We start from the raw sequence: 16571 nt of genomic DNA, 5'->3' as shown, positions 1-16571 counted from the left end.
ACCTTTAGATCACGGTCTGGAAGCTAGGGATCCATATTGCTTTGCAAAGAACTGACCTGTGCCACGGTTTGCCAGTTAGTAGCATCATCTTCACTTGGATGGATTCCTTGATTCCACCTCCTCTGAACAACATAGATCACAGGCTCAATGGAAATATTGAATTTTGAAGACCACTTCACCTCCAGGTCTCCAGACTGAAGTTCTATGAATTTTAATTCTTTCCGGGGTTTCAGTGGAACACCTGTAATAGGAACGTGCAGACAAAAATATGTAATCTACAAAATGCAATTAAACAATATGTAGATGAAGCTGTATAAAAAAAAATTAAAAAGGAGATTTTTGGTCAGACAGAAGGAAAAAAGGAGGGATTGGATAGGCTGATGAGCATGGGAGTTTCAGGAGTGCTCATAGCTGACTTACCTCTGCTAACAGTAAAACTTGTTTTTAAAGAACCTTCAAAATTATTTCTTTATTTCATTTAAAAACTAAAGGATCTGAAAGTTTTAACCTAAAATTGATCTCACAGTAAACACTTTCTAATTATGCTGTGATAACCTGGAGAAAGACCCCTTTGATCCCAGGCAGAATCAGCTATTCCTGTTCTTCAGTTTTTCACTTAATTCTTCCTTTAACACATCTAATGACAGAATTTCTGCAGCATCACATAGTAATCCATTCCACTACTCTATCCTTACCATGAGAAAGCTTTCTCACTAACTTATTTAGTCTCCTCCGCTGCATCTTAAACTAGATACTTGTCCAAGCTATTCATGGATCATGGAGAACAGATTCTTTCATCTATGAAGGAGCCTTTTATGTACTGCAAGACTGTTATCATTCCTCTGAATATTTTCTTCTTCAGTCTAATAACCATAGTGCACTCCATTTTCCTTTTAAATCAGTGATTCTAGACCTCTGAACACTCTTGCAGTTGTCTCTGAAAATTCTCCTATTGGCCCACAGCCCTTCTCCAGAGTCAAGACTAAAACTGGGCACAGACTTTGTCTAAGCTCGTACCAGTGTACACTAGAGAAGCAGGATTATTTCCCACATCTTACATTAGTCTGATATACTTAAACAAGCTGTTTGCCTTCTCCATGGCAGTATGATCTTATTGAGTCACATGCAGCTGTGTTGTATGATGTGTCTCTCTCCACTCTTCCCTGAAGACCTAGGAAAGGTAATTCCATGGCATCTTGGAATAGATATGTTATATCTAATGCATATTGTCCAATTTTTACATTTCAGAGACAAAGATGTCTTTCTAAAATTTTGCAGTAATTTCTCATTACAGAGTGACACTGAAAGACAGTTATTTCTGTTATTTCTACTGCTGGTAACATCACCTTTTTGAAAACACCTGCAGTAGCTTGGAGGAAAAAAACAACTCTTCAAATTTGGCATCTCTTGATTAAATCAACAAATCAAGTGTTAGATACATTTCTCTAGACAGACTCTAGGAACTCATATATTCGAGTCCGTAGCATTTTGTCACTCCAGGATATGTCACAAATAAGATTCCTATGCTGACATATAAACCTTCTTAGCAAGTTATTGTATATGCTTTAGTTATTTTGCCATTTCAGTGGGTGTTCACATAAGTCCAGCTGTATATGTTGGTTCAATAAATTGTTTCCTACTCAGTCTGCCACAAATGACTGAGTACCAAAATTCCCTTAGGTGAACAAACCACTTTTATAAGAGACCTTCTCCTAAATCTGATTATACAATTAGCTATGAGTAAATAAAAATTGATATTGTAGTCCTCAAAGAAACCTAAAATCAACCTGAGGAAAATCCAGTACTTAAATCTGTTTATCACAGCAGTTTAAATCCTGGATATCCTTCAACAACCAGCAGTCTTAGTCTAATATAACGAACATCACAGAACATGTCAGTTAGGATTTCCACATTTGAAAATCCTTCTTTAATTATGATGTACAATAATCCTACTATTTGCATATTAGGAAAACTTCCATCTGCTTTGCATTAGGGGCAGTTGGATTCACTTGATTGCCAGTATCCCAGCCTCTCCGCTGTTACGTAATTGCGTGCAGATGGAGCGCTGCAGCACAAACAACCAGAGCACAGCACAAGTGCATTTTAAAATACTTTTGTAGAACCAGCACCATCAATTTCATATCCAGATGTGTAGATCCAATCACTCTTCAATGTGCTTTTTATTATGTAAATGGTCAGCCCTTTCATCGTGCTGGAACAAATTAGTCCTCTGAAGTCTGCAGTGCTTAACTGAAGAATTCAAATCACTGACTGGGGTATGTGTGCAATACCAGACCCCAGGAAAACTGTTTCTAAGGGTGTCTTTCAGATGGTACATGCATCCCTGTGCCATGAAAAATAAATGCACACTGGTCCACCATAAGAATCTGTATCTCAACTGTCAGTTCCCCAGGAATTCAAAAAGTTTCCATGGAAGCGCTTTGGACAGTAAAGGGTACATTCATGGCATCAGTACAATTATAAACGCAGTTGTTCAAAGACTCTGAGATTCACACTTTTAAAACTGTACACTAATTTTTAATACAAAACTGTTTTTTCTTTAAGCATGTCAAGAGGCTTCAAACCGTTGATGACCATTTGGCTCCACCTATCCTATTATGATATTGTCATATCATCATACCCTTTAAATGTCATAATCTTCTCTTCACAATTTACCTTGACCAGATCTGCAGTTTGCTTTGCTGTATAGATTGCTTCCTTACACATATCAGACAAAATTAGTTAGGCTGGTTTAGCAGCATGAACCCTGAATTTTTGTTAAAAAGGGGTCCCAGAAAGTTCACACAGGTAGCTGCATCATCACATCTGAGAGACCTCTAACTTCTGAACAGGAAAAAAGTGATGGGTGATTTTTTCAGCTGTCACCAGTTCAGAGACCTCAGCCTTGTCCTTACTTGGGGATGCATACGTGCATGTTAGACAAAGCAAACATGATCAAGCATTTTCCATCCCTTTCTCTCCCTTTGGTTTTTTTCCACATTTTTAAACTGTTTTACTTCTAAGCAAAGATATTGCCCCCATTTCTATCTCTGAAGTACCAAATGTACTTTAGGCACTTACTGTTATTTATAACATCATTATGTCCATATGGAAAAAAAATAATGAGGTAGGCCATGGACTTTCTGAAGTCCTTCAGTAGTTGAGACAATGTAAATGAGGTGGATGGGGCAGATGACAGAGGAGTAAGAGAGAACATTTGCTATCTCCAGTAAAGGGAAATAAAAATGTGAAGACTATGTAACCGATTAGTAATTTTCCCAACAGAGATGAAAAAATGCAATGATAACCGACAGTTTAGAGATCATAGTGGATGCAAGTCAATAAGCAATAACGTAACAAGTAACAGGACTTGTTACGTTAATCTAACAACATTTGCAATATATGACTCTGGTGCAAGTGTACTTACATTAATATTCTTTTAGGATTGGGCTTTAGCACTTAGTACGAGAGGGCAAATCCATTTTGTAAATCCAGCAAATTAGATGGGTCTTTTATATCTGCTGTTTTAACTATCTCCAGAGCTTGATCAACAGTGAAACTATAGGAACTTCTGTATATTCCTAGATTCAATCTGAGTTCATTTTCTAGCTGTGAGTGCTGTAAAAATGATAAGTACTAAACTTATTCACTAGATCTTAGTCATGCCTGCAGAGTTTGGTCTTCCTTAGCTATGGGAAGGTCATTTACCCCTGGAGGAAATGAATAGCAAGCCTGTTCAGCTTCTATTTGTCTTTTGTTGCAGAAAGACAGGTTGAAGAAGCTAATTAGCTGAATTCATCAGCTGAGAAGGCAGTACAGTATTGGGCTTCCCCTTCCTCTGCAAGACATACATGCTCTTACAAGCAAGCACCTCCTGCAGATAGGTGATAAGAAGTTAGAGAAGGTTAGTTCTGTTCCCATGTAATTACGCTGAACTTTCCAGTGTGGAGTTATACAATGTATCATATCCTGTCATATCCTGTGTCCTTTCCAAAAGCATATAAACTTATTTAATTTGTTTGTTTGTTTGCTTGTTTGCTTTGGTTTTACCTTTTCCAGCTCTTACATTTACTGGAATGCTTTGTAGTTGTGGTATGGAGCCTGATCATGTAAATCATTTCATATACAATATGAATGACAGTTTATCCCTCTGTCCATTTGTCTCAAGAAGATGAAAGAAATAACTAAGTGATACATTTCAATAATTTTCATTTTGAAAGGTGCTGTGTATAAGAGTGTATTAATTCCTTATAGTTTTAAAGGGGCTGCTCTGAATTATCCTTGGAAGCAAGAGAATTTCCCTTCTGCACTGGAAATCTGGATCGCAGTATTGCCCGATGTTCAAAATACTTTGAGAACTACCTTCCTCAGTTTTATGCTTACTCAACCTCTATGACTTCTAGATCAAATTTTCTCCATTTACGTAAGTAAATAAGACAGCGCTTCCTGATGGCCCAGCCTATATACTCAAAGACAGGATTCAAAAGTTATTATTAGCACATTATTTCTGACATACATTCTCAACATTTCAGGTAAAGCAATGAACTTCAAAATAAAATCACCATCTCCCCTGCATATTTTACCATTTTTCCATCCACAGGTGGAATAAGTTTGGATTCAGACCTAAGCCTGGAGCTTAGTTCAGAGTTCTGAATAGGCTCTCCACAGAGAGCCCATGCTATCAGAAGAATAACTAACTGATTAATATTTATTTTTTATCACTGAAGTAAGGACAGTGGATTTCTAACAAAACATTCCAACTCTGTGGAACAAGAAAATGCCTTTCATAAGTGGTCATCGTTCTGTCTTAGGAGTACATTTTCAGAATATTTCCATGTATAAAGCTTTTTTTAATTGCAACAAAATCTGGAGTGTGTCTAAGCAAATAATTTCTTAGTCTGTACGTTCTTCCTGATAGATGTCAAGGAAAACCTTTTTCAGAGAATCTAAGGACTCAATCCAATTAAAATTTTTTTAATAAGATTGTCTTAGATTTAAATAATGAATTAATATAAACATGTGGATATTATAATCTTTCACTACTTTGTTCTTAGGTCATTAAGAACACCAATGCCAAATATACTGCATTGATATGTTCTTTTACCAGATTACCTCACACTTCCTATTTGGTAGTCCTACCTGCTTGGCTTATTAACATTATTGTTGTTTGTGGTTAATAGGATTTGAACTATTTATCGTTAAATATTTTCCTGCTGCATTCTCTCTCATCTGTATCAAATTAAATGAGATTTCACCTAAATTGGCAAGTTTGTTCTGCTTAAGATGATTCATAATAGCCACATGTTTACATTCCACAGATTTCCAGACATGGGCTTCACAAGGGGAAAAAAATTCAGAAACCTGAGCAACATTTTTCTCTGGCTTCCCACCCTTTCAGTGTCCAGCCACGTCTCTAAAAACACCTCCCCTTTTTCTTCCCATCTATACAAACTCCCATGAAATGAAAGCCCTGTTTTTCTAGGAGACTTTATTATGGCCTGAAGTTATTAGCTCGATATGAGTACATATTAGTAATCTCTACCTTTGTACAGATTTTTTGGAACTTGGCACGTATGACCACATCCATTGGAACAGCATTTCTTCACTCCGGAACATTCACTATCAGCTTCACAGCTTTCAACACAGGCAGCTGCAAAACCACTGGCCTTCTCAGGTGCTGGGCAGTCCCCTTGCTTCACAGACAGGATGTACTTAAGGAATTCACAGCTAGTTAGGCATTCATAATTCTTCTTGGGGAAAAGAGGCTGAAGGGAAAACAAAAGAATTGTTTAAAGTTTTCAACAGGGGAGAAAAAAAGAAAAAAAAGTTGTATGTTTTCAAAGACCTCCTAAAGGAAAATTCAGATCTTCAGCTTTTGCAAACTATCCCTGAAGATTTATGTATTTAAACCACTTCTAAAAAAGCATTCTAAGTACGGAATGATGAATTCCCTCAAGTAAGACCACCATCTTTAATGGAATAAAGTTGTTTATATCTGCCAGCTTTCCCTTGTTTTCCCCACATTGGCTGGCTACAAAGTTGCTCAATGACAGATTAAAAACATTCCCAATACAAAGGGGAAGCAATGGTCAGAGTCTTTTTTGTGGACTACCCTACATTCCTCCCTTTGTACTTTATAACACTTTACCCACAATATCTGATGTAATGCCATTCTAGATAAATAAGTGAAATCTTGTTTCATTATACCATTTGAACTGAGTTGGCTAAGAGAAGATTTTGCAGCATCTTTATGTTCTTGCCAACATACTAGTAATTGTATAATTCCTCGTGGAACTGGAACTGAATTTCTGATAAAATGATCAGCAGAAAATACAGATTAAAACAAGCCTTAAATTGATTAAAGGTCAAAGTAAATGCTACTTCTTTGAGAAGTCCTAGATATATGAGAGGTTGCTTCAACGCATAGACATTTTATAACGTGTACTACTCAGAGGTTTGCAAGGTTCACTTAAAACTTTATTAAAAATAGCATCTAGCACCCTGGGGAGAACACTGTGTGCGACACGGGTATTTCATCTCCTCTTTCATATGGTGCTTTATTTAGTTTGGCGCAAAAACAGTTAAAGTGATTCCCTCATAGTGACTGGTGGCACTGTAGGTGGGCAACCCATGTAACTGGGCTTATGTATAGCCTGCCTTCCTATCTCAGAGCAACCAAAAACCTTCCACTCTGACAGATCTGATTTACAGATTCCTAAGCCTACACAGGAGTTATAACCCACTCTCCATCCAGCTATTAATGTAACTTCTGCAACCTCCTTCCATATTCAAATGTTTTACTTTCTTATTTTTACTGCTCTTATATTTCTGGCAAAATGAGAAAGACTTCACTATTATGTGTTATGTGTTTCACAGACTATGTGTCAGTTTTTTCTCCAAAGTCACTGTGGTCCAGGAACGTGCCACTACATTACCTCTCCCATTTTGTCCTACAGAACAGTCCAGAATTTTTGAATCAGGCTTTTAAGGATGCATTTGAATGTTATGGCTTAACCAGCCTAAAGGCTGCCAAAATGAGCAGTCCTTACACCTCCTACTGACCCTAGAGATCCTTGGACATGCACTCCTGCTGTTCCCCTCATTGGAATGCACCTGATCCCACCGTTAGTCAGTTAAAAAGCTAAGCCAGCAGGAAACTGAATTTATGGGGAAAAAAAAGGAGTCAGGTAAACTGTCGACTTTTCTTCTTCACACATAAAGTTCCTTTAATATCAGTACACTCATTCAGTACATAAAAAAATAACGTACTGAGCAGGGACCTTGAGAAACACAAAGCCAAACTTGCTTCTAGATTTTTTTGCAAAATACAAAAAGATTGAAAACACTCTCAAAGGAAAACAGCGTCATTTAATTCAATCAAACAATGTCTATGGTGCAAACCTAAGTCTGAGAGAAAGGAAAGTGGTCCCGTGCTTTGTGTGTGAAGCTAATTTCAAATCCTAAAACATCACAAATTTGCAGCTACTTAATTAAAAACTTTATAGCTCCCCAAGGCATAATACGTCCTCAAGGCTTCTCCTCCTCACCCTATTTCACAGCTCATTTTTCAGTTAGCTGCTAAATGTGCTGCTCTTCATTACAGGCCTTTGAAGTTCTAAATTTAGCTTCAACCAGAAAATGCTAATCAAAGAGGGATGCTCACTGTTTTTAACTACAATAGAACAGTGTTCTACAAATGTTTCCTTTTTAAACCAATTTTATATGTATTTTCACCCATATCTGGAAACACACAGCCTAAGTGAAAAGTGATATACAAGAATGACATAAATTAGATCCACTAAAACTGCTTTATTACACTACCCTAGAGTTTTATATATGAGGAAGCAGCAATTAATCTGGGTTAAAGAACTCTTACAAGGATTGGTTTTCGTAAGAAATTTTTACTTTTTCTCCTAACGTAACTACGTAGATAAGTAATCCAGTAATCCCTATTTACACATAGTTGGATCTAAATTTTATTTAGTTGACGTCACAGCTTTTCTTAATCATCTTCATGATGCTTAAAATCATTTAAACATAAGACAGCTTTTGTACCAGAAAAAGAGTGCCCACACTGACAAGGGAGGAGTTAAATCAGTATACCAGTGAGATCAATGTATCAATTAAGGTCGCTTCTATTTTTTTATCAGAAAAGCCTTGAATAAAGTTGTAGCTTTATATTGATTTAGTTATAATAAAGCAACTTTCTATCAAGATATTTCCATTTTGTTCTGAAAACCACTTAAGAACTGTAAGAGCTGACTTCCCCCAACTCAGCAGAGCTATGTTTTAAATCCAATAAAACCACCTCCTTTTTTGTACTAGTTTAACTGATCTACATTTTCTTATTCACAAGGTTATTCTGAAAGATGATTCAGAAACAAGTTTTCCAAAGACTTGTTCCTGAATAATTACGTATTTTGATAGCAGTTTCCTGAACTGGGGTCTACAACCCAGTTACTCCTAGAGAGGTATTCTTTTAGAAATCAGATTGACTTTCACTTACAGGAAAAACATCTTTTCTAGCTCCCCTGCACATGGATTTTCACATAATGACATTTTATCTTTTAAACAAAGATACTCATTCTTACACATGGCCAGAAAAGATATAAGGGCTTGTGGTAGAAATATCATCTTACAGGAGGGATTTAACAGTGCCTTCTGAGAGAAGCTCTGTAAGTGTGGCTGGATCAAGTCTTAAAACTTCAAGTTGAGACAAATCATTTGGTCAGAAATTTTTATTTTTTTTTTAACCTCAGACTTAACATGACTGAATTGTTATATGTGTATCGATTCAAATGAAGGCGAATGCTGTAAAAATCCCATGTTTGTTAGCTGTCTCCTTGAAGCTAATACTTTAAATGAAAGAAACAGCTAGAACAAAGTGAGAAAGAGTGCCCTTGAGCTGACGACGTACCTCACAGAAGCTTTGGCAATGGTTTTTCTTCAGGTCCCAGGACTCTTTGCAGGGCTCCAGGCACTAGAAAGAATCAGGAGGCAGAGAAGTGTCAGGAAGAGAAAGAAATAAACAACCACAAATGACCCCATTTCTTCTCCAGTTTGTTTGTTTGGCCCATAGGAAGTTAATAATAGGCTTTAAAACCCCCTTCTCCTGAGGATAAGATTGTGTCATTGAGTCATGGTGTCAGAGCAAGGTCATGCCAAGCCATGGTTAGATTACAAGAAATATTTTCAGTATTTCTTACTGTACAAGGCAATTGCCTCACTTGTTTATATGCCAACCTATTTTCCACCTTATTGAATCTAGGTCCGACTACCATTTAACACCGTGTCACTGGATCACAGAGACAATGTCAAAAGCACTACTCTAAACTACAGAAAGTTAAATCTTCTCCTTGCTGACCAGCCTAAAGATTAGACGGGCATATTGCCTTCCCAAGCAAGAAAATTTCGTCAAGCTATGGAGTAAGCTCAGTAGAGGTTTAACCACTATTCCTGTATAAACAGACAATGTTCAATGGTCTGTTAGCAAAACCACTTTATTTCAAGTACCATATTATCATTTCTTCACCTTCAACCTCTACTGCAATGGTTATACAGAGAGTTGAGATTCAAACTCTGCAAAACAGAGTCAAGCTTCACAGCACAGCATAAAGAAAAAACACACTATTAAGAACATTTACTGCAGCTGAAACACAAATTTAGACTCACACCCATAAACCTTTTCTCTTCCTTTGTTACCCATATGATCTTGGAAAATACTGGCATTATTGGGAATTAATAACACCTACTCTGTCTGTTAATAGCGGAAAGGTACTTATTGCACCAAAAAGAAAGGCCTTTGACATACAATTTAGTATTTATATAATTTGTTTCTCTTAAACATAGTATTAGACTGGATCCATTTACATTTATGCTATTCAAAACCAACCATGAATACACATAGGCTGTATCCCAGCTGTCCAGCTGTACCATTAATGTACTAAAAAAAATAGTGTTTTAAAAGTTAAGCATTTTTCTTACTAGCAACAAAGCCTGAAAAATATAATAAAACCATTAGTCATAGAGGTTATATATTTCAGGAATGAAAAATACCACTAAAACATTTTCTCCGTATAAATCTTGGTATTTTAGACTAAATTTCCAGCTCTTCAAAATTCACAATGTGCTGTATACAGAGCAATTAGAAGGATACATTATAAAATGTCACTGAAGTTAGTAAGTTTAATTAATTCCAGATTGTTGTTCCTCCTGTGGTATAGTTACCGCATATGTGAGCCCAATTCCACATTCCATTTTACAACTCTCCTAACTGTCTGGTGGATTTACCCACAACTTACAGAGGTATAAATGGTATAAAGACAAAATGGGCAACATTTTGACCACACTGGGACTTCGTCAGTGATCTCCAAGGCTGTCAGGATTTCCATACCCTTGCCTTCTCTGAATTCTTGTTTCAGTGCTGCACAGCCACACAAAAGGTATCTAAACCAGCACATCCGCAACCTTGAGATGACCAAGTTCATGCTGACTGGACCACCTTCCTTGCAGGCTCCAGAGCAAAAGTTTCCTTCCAGTGTACATAAATTTGTCTTTTTTCAGACATGTCAGCTCTCCAGTAAACTCTCTGTCCTTATAAACTTCAGCCTGCCTGATTCTGTTAAACTTTCTCATCCCATTCACATGTCTCAGTGTGAGCTGTATCTTTTATCTGCAAAGGGTTGTGGGGTTTTTCTCACCTTTGGCATGCTTTGCTATGAATGTGCATCAAGATGAGTCTACTGAACAACATACATTTTGCAGTGCTCTGCACAATACTGTAGTAAAACATTTCTCCCTCCACTATGGATCTTCCCCATTTTTAGTCCATCTAGCCAAGGCAAGCACCAAGTTGAAAATTCTCTCAAGAAAACGACAAGTGACAAGCGGTGTTCCGCAGGGGTTGGTACTGGGACCGGTGCTGTTCAAAATCTTTGTCAGTGACATGGACAGTGGGGTTGAGTGCACCATCAGCAAGTTTGCTGATGACACCAAGCTGTGTGGTGCGGTCGACATGCTGGAGGGGAGGGATGCCATCCAGAGGGACCTGGACAGCCTGGAGAGGTGGGCCTAAGCCAACCTCATGAAGTTCAACAAGGCCAAGTGCAAGGTCCTGAACCTGGGTCAGGGCAATCCCAAGCACAGACACAGGCTCAGTGGAGAATGGATTGAGAGCATTCCTGAGGAGAACGACCTTGGGGTGTTGGTTGATGAGAAGCTCAACATGAGCTGGCAATGTGCGCTCACAGACCCGAAAGCCAACAGTATCCTGGGCTGCATCAAAAGAAGCATGGCCAGCAGGTCAAGGGAGGTGGTTCTCCCCCTCTACTCCGCTCTGGTGAGATCCCACCTGGAGTACTGCATCCAACTCCAGGGACCCCAACATAAGAAGGGGACAGACCTGTTGGAGCAAGTCCAAAGAACGGCCACAAAGATGATCGGAGGGCTGGAGCACCTCTCCTATGAAGACAGGCTGAGAGTTGGACTTGCTCAGCCTGGAGAAGAGAAGGCTCTAGAAAGACCTTGTAGCAGCCTTCCGGTACTTAAAGGGGGCCTACAGGGAAGATGGAGAGGGACTGTTTATCAGGGAGTGTAGTGATAGGACAGGGGCTTACAGTTTTAAACTGAAAGAGGGTAGATTTAGATTAGATATTAGGAAGAAATTCTTTACTCTCAGGGTGGCGAGGCACTGGAACAGGTTGCCCAGGGAAGTTGTGGGTACCTCATCACTGGAGGTGTTCAAGGCCAGGCTGGATGGGGGTTTGAGCAACCTGGTACAGTGTGAGGTGTCCCTGCCCATGGCAGGGGGGTTGGAACTCGATGATCTTTAAGGTCCCTTCCAACTCCATTCTATGAGTCTATGATTTTATGAAAAAGAAGAATCAGCTTTACATGGACAGCAGCTGAACATTTTCTGACAGGTATCATTGCATGCATAATAAAAATTAAAATCAAGAAAATGTGAATCAGAACTAGTGGCAATAACATCTGTTTTCTTAAATCCAAGTCTTCAGAGAATGCAAAAAAAAAAAAAAGCATACATCTTAAAATTTAACATTTGGTTATTAAATTTCTAATAATTTCAATGTCACTCAGCAAAGCCCTGACCCAAAGCTCTCCCAGACCAACAGCAGTTATTTCACTGGTGTTTAGCTTAGCCTCGATGTCTGAAAGGAAAGCATACAGCATTTCTCCCAAGAAAGAAGAGTTTCAAGGAAACACCTAAAACACCCATGGGAAAACTATTCCCGCCCAGCAGGTAAACACATCCAGGTTTTATGGATTAGTGTAAATGTATATGCCTGTTATAAGGACACTGAAATCCTCTATCCAGGATAAGGAGGAATCTAGGTCAAGCAGCAGCTGACAGCTGGTTTTGGCTCTACTTTGAGTAATAAAAAATACCTTGCAGACAGTACCACCTGCCCTCAGAAGTTAAGCTTAGGTATGTAGATGGCAGAACACCAGCAGGCAGGAAGGCAGTGGTGCGAGAAGCATCCAGGGCGTCAATTCAGTAGATGTTACTGATCCCTTGGAGCCACCACTGACTGCTGCCCCAGCATCACCATAAAGGCTGCTCTTCTGCTGGGGCGGGAAGAGATATGAAACAGAGCACTGAACCAGTCATTACGGGCGGGTGGGACTCTTCAGAAGGTGACAGGTGTTAATCACACTGGCCTTGCTGAATTGAATCCTCCTAAAGCACCTGGTTTATCATCTCCTGTGGTTAAATCTGGAAGCTGTAGGCTTACTTTCTTCATCCAGACTGCTGCAGAGTTGTTATTCAGTATTAAACAATTGCATCAAAAGCCAAAAGGAGTACTTATAGAAAGCACCCCAGCATTTGTCATCCTTCAAAATTCATGTGTGTGGGTACATACACACATATGTATAAATACATATATCAGATACTACTATAGATCTGCTAATATTCAGACTGTATAAAATTAGGAACAAGGGCAAGGTACCGTTTCATTCAAGGAAGAAGGATTACTGTTGCTTTAAAATATTTTGGTTTCTATTTTCTTATTTCATTTTTTGAAAATCCTGTTAGAGAAGTCTTTTTTTGTTCTAATTTTTAAACTATAAACAAAATAACTATGAGATTAGCAAACAATGCATGCCGTTTACATTAGTTAGTAAAGGGATTTTCAAAATGGTCCACCAACACTTTTGCCTAGGAAATGTTGCCTTTGACCTGAATGGGAGAGAGTTACACCAACACAGCAATTTTGAAAGTCTAATGAATTGCAAAACATCATTTAAGCATTGAAATAAATATTTATTCAAATACTGTATATTTATTCAAATATTATTTTAAAACTAAATAGCTGAATGTGACGTATTTATAACTGTTTAAACAGCAAACATTTATTTCAGAGTAGAAGAGTCTACCCACAGTATTTTTGTCTAATAAGGCTTCTTCCTTCACCAAAATGGAACCAAGTTATATGCAAACTGTTGTAAAAAGAATGGAATCATAGTGTTATAGCTGGAATATAATTATTCTTTTCATAATCATTCACCTTTCCAGTTGCCCACAACAGCAAGGTCAGAAATTAATGATTTATGTTTACAGTATATATTTAATTGTTTTTCTGTCCTAAGGTATTTAATTAAATGGAACTTAGGTGGTTAAAAAAAAAAGGAAAAAAACCACCTTTCACTGTACAGTCTCCTAAGAACCTGCCATGTCAGCAAGACAAGTACCCAAAAAATGCATGTACTCACTAGGCAGAGAACATTCTTGGGGTCAGTAATTTAACCAAAGTCAAAGGAGAATACAGTGTTCATCACTCTTAGAAAGAATCGTTTTGTGACAGGTACATTAAATATACGATTGCGCCTGAAAGGAACTGTGAGAAAAGTGATTTTCAATCTGTAAATCTTAGCACAGTGGCAGTAAACACAATGCAAAACATAAACAGGTAATGAGAGAGAAATAACTGATTTTGAAATATTTTTTTTTGGTCTACATCTGCTGTTTATCAATAGGAATACAGATTGTTACTTTCTGTGTCACAAAAATTGGACTGTGCATTGTCTGAAGAACATAATTTTTTTTGTTTCAGAACAGTAAATGCACAGTTGAATATTTCCCCAGTCCAAACCAATTAATAGCATGCTAGTTTGGTAGAACAATATTAGGTATTAGCAACATCACATCATAGAAAGTACTATATTTTGAATAGTTTGAACAACTACTTTTCTTCTTTACTACATGAGTCATGAGATGTGGGATGTGTTTACTGAAACTATTTCTCATGATAAAACTGAGGAGATGCATCAGGAAGATTTATAATTTAAACAATTTTGGCACATCAATTAAAAAAAAAATCTCTCATTAGTTCTGGATTATATTCTCCCAAAAGATCCATACACATCAAAAACAATCCTCAAACATTCTCTTCCTAGAAGATATATCTCATTTACTAACGCCAAAAAGAAATATCAATATTTACATTACTGTTTGAATCAAAGATCAAATCTCCAACTTGATGCATGTTGATCTGATTTGGTACTTCTGCACTTAGAAGGAGAGGGTCTAATTTTAAAAGCTATGCCTATAAGAAAATAATTTAGCAGAATATGAGAATATTAATTACGCATAAAAGTAGGTAAAAATCACAACTCTAACAATTTGAAATGAAACACAAGAAAAGCATCTTGGGATGAGACCAATGAATCCATCTGAAGGACTTCAGCTGCCCACTTCAGGAATGAACATACTTTTTGTCAAATCATTTTATAAAAGTCTATTTATACATTTGTCTCTCAATTTTCTGTGGTAATGCATGATGGGTATTTTCCTTCTATAGGTTCAAGGCAACTTACTTTAATTCTGCATATTAAAATGAAGGAAGTGTTTGGTAATGAAAATGAAGTTAGACACACTCTTTTAAAGATCCCTGTTCCATTTTTTCATAATCTTAAAAATCTTTGCCCAGCACTAAGGTATGTGCTGTCTACCCATCCAGAAAGCACAAGTGTGACTGTTTCATAATGTATGTTACATAATGAAAAGCTCAGGTAAACAGAACTATATGCACTGAGAATTTCAGGCAGTGGGAGTGAGGAATCCTACAGAGGCGGGTAAGTGAATCCAGAATTGTGATGCAAAACCCCTTTTCTCATTTCCAGACTGGATCATTCTCCATGCTCTCCAAAACCCATGCTTGGCAGTTTGATTGATTCAGAGGCTTCATGTGAATAATTCTCCATGTGAGTGGTTCATTGTCCCAGGGTATTGCACTCAAGCAGGTGGGCACCTTTCCTAGTGACCCACTGCCTAAGATGAGGCAGCGCAGCACTTCAGGTATGAGCAGTTTCAGGTGCTCGTACGCCCTGTCAGGTCAGGCACCCACAGTACACGTCTATCTTGTTTAAAACAAACTCTTAGAGGTAGAGATACATTAACGAATCAGTCTGTTCCTCAGGCCAAAAAAAAACACAAGCCCAGAGAGGAATGTTCAACGGCAGAATCAGTAGTTGTCATATTAGCTTGTAGGTTGATACATATTGCTCAAGAAGCCTCTGAGCCTTTTGTGAAATCCATTTTAAACCAAGTCAGTCTCTTGCTTCTCTGCCTCTTCTTCCCCAGAACAACGGCAGCACTAGTCAGCAACTTTATAGAAACTCAGTGTGACATTTTAGCTCCTAAAATTCAGCTGCATTTAATGTAGATTGGGAGAGGTTTAAGTATCTTTAAAACTTTGAAAGTCTAATAGGAACAACTGTGAAATGTATTCTTTCATGTAAAAGAGCAGTTTCATGCGGCCACCTGGAGTTACTCCTCTGTTCACGTTAAAGAGATTCTCATGAGAATTACACTAGTAATATATTTCCCCTCTAACTGAATAAACAAATGGGTTAAATGACAGAGAAAGGTTCCCTGTCTGTATTGCCTGTTTTCTCTACTGTAGGTCAGTGAGCATCATGATTTGGTGAAAAGGAGTGATTTTGTATTCGAGGATCAAGTCTTAATTAAATTAGTTACAGTTGGGGTTATTCTGTGACATTATCATGTACACTGGGAACCCAGCTGATACTGTCTGAAAGTATTGCTAATTGTAGAGCTGGTTTTGAATGAAAGCCAGGTCTTAGATCTTTAATGGTCACTGAAAAATGTTCTACTTGGTTAGAGTGTTCTAGGTCTTTAAAGTCCCTTTAAGGAGCAATTCTTAGTCTTTCTTGAAATGTATTTTTTGTTGGTCTATACTGATGACATCCTGGCATGTACTGTGATGGGGTAGCTGACAAAGAACTGGTTACTAATGTGGAATTTGCTATTATCTGCAAGTCCAAATTCAGTCTAATTAATAAAAGTATACATATATACAAAGAAAAAGAGATATCCTTCATTTGCAATCAACATTCAGACAGCGTATCCTTATGTTTTAGGACAGATGACCGCTGTTGTATTTTCCAGAAGTCAACTGCTCAGAAAAAAAGTAACAACAAAATACATGGAGCTGGCACTTAAACTAAGGGAATGGTCTCTCTGTGGGAGATGTAGTTACAGCTCCCTTAACTCTACTGAGTCCTCTTCAGTTGTGAGGTAAAACAGTGCA

General features: G+C 37.8%; 1 protein-coding gene across 1 annotated transcript in view; it reads right to left on the bottom strand.

The window, feature by feature from the left end:
* The window catches only part of KAL1 (Kallmann syndrome 1 sequence), a 131609-nt gene that overhangs the window by 52007 nt on the left and 63031 nt on the right, over positions 1-16571 (bottom strand). Inside the window, exons 7-9 of the mRNA XM_009885964.1 lie at positions 8918-8980; positions 5543-5765; positions 57-241 (exon numbers count right to left, since the gene is read on the bottom strand). Coding sequence (XP_009884266.1) covers positions 57-241; positions 5543-5765; positions 8918-8980 — 471 coding nt within the window. The remainder of the gene's footprint in view (positions 1-56; positions 242-5542; positions 5766-8917; positions 8981-16571) is intronic.

Source organism: Charadrius vociferus, unplaced genomic scaffold, assembly GCF_000708025.1.
Source record: "Charadrius vociferus isolate BGI_N301 unplaced genomic scaffold, ASM70802v2 scaffold105, whole genome shotgun sequence".
In the NCBI taxonomy this organism is placed as follows: Eukaryota; Metazoa; Chordata; class Aves; order Charadriiformes; family Charadriidae; genus Charadrius; species Charadrius vociferus.
Note: the sequence above shows the minus strand (reverse complement) of the source record. Positions and strands in the feature narration are given on the sequence as shown.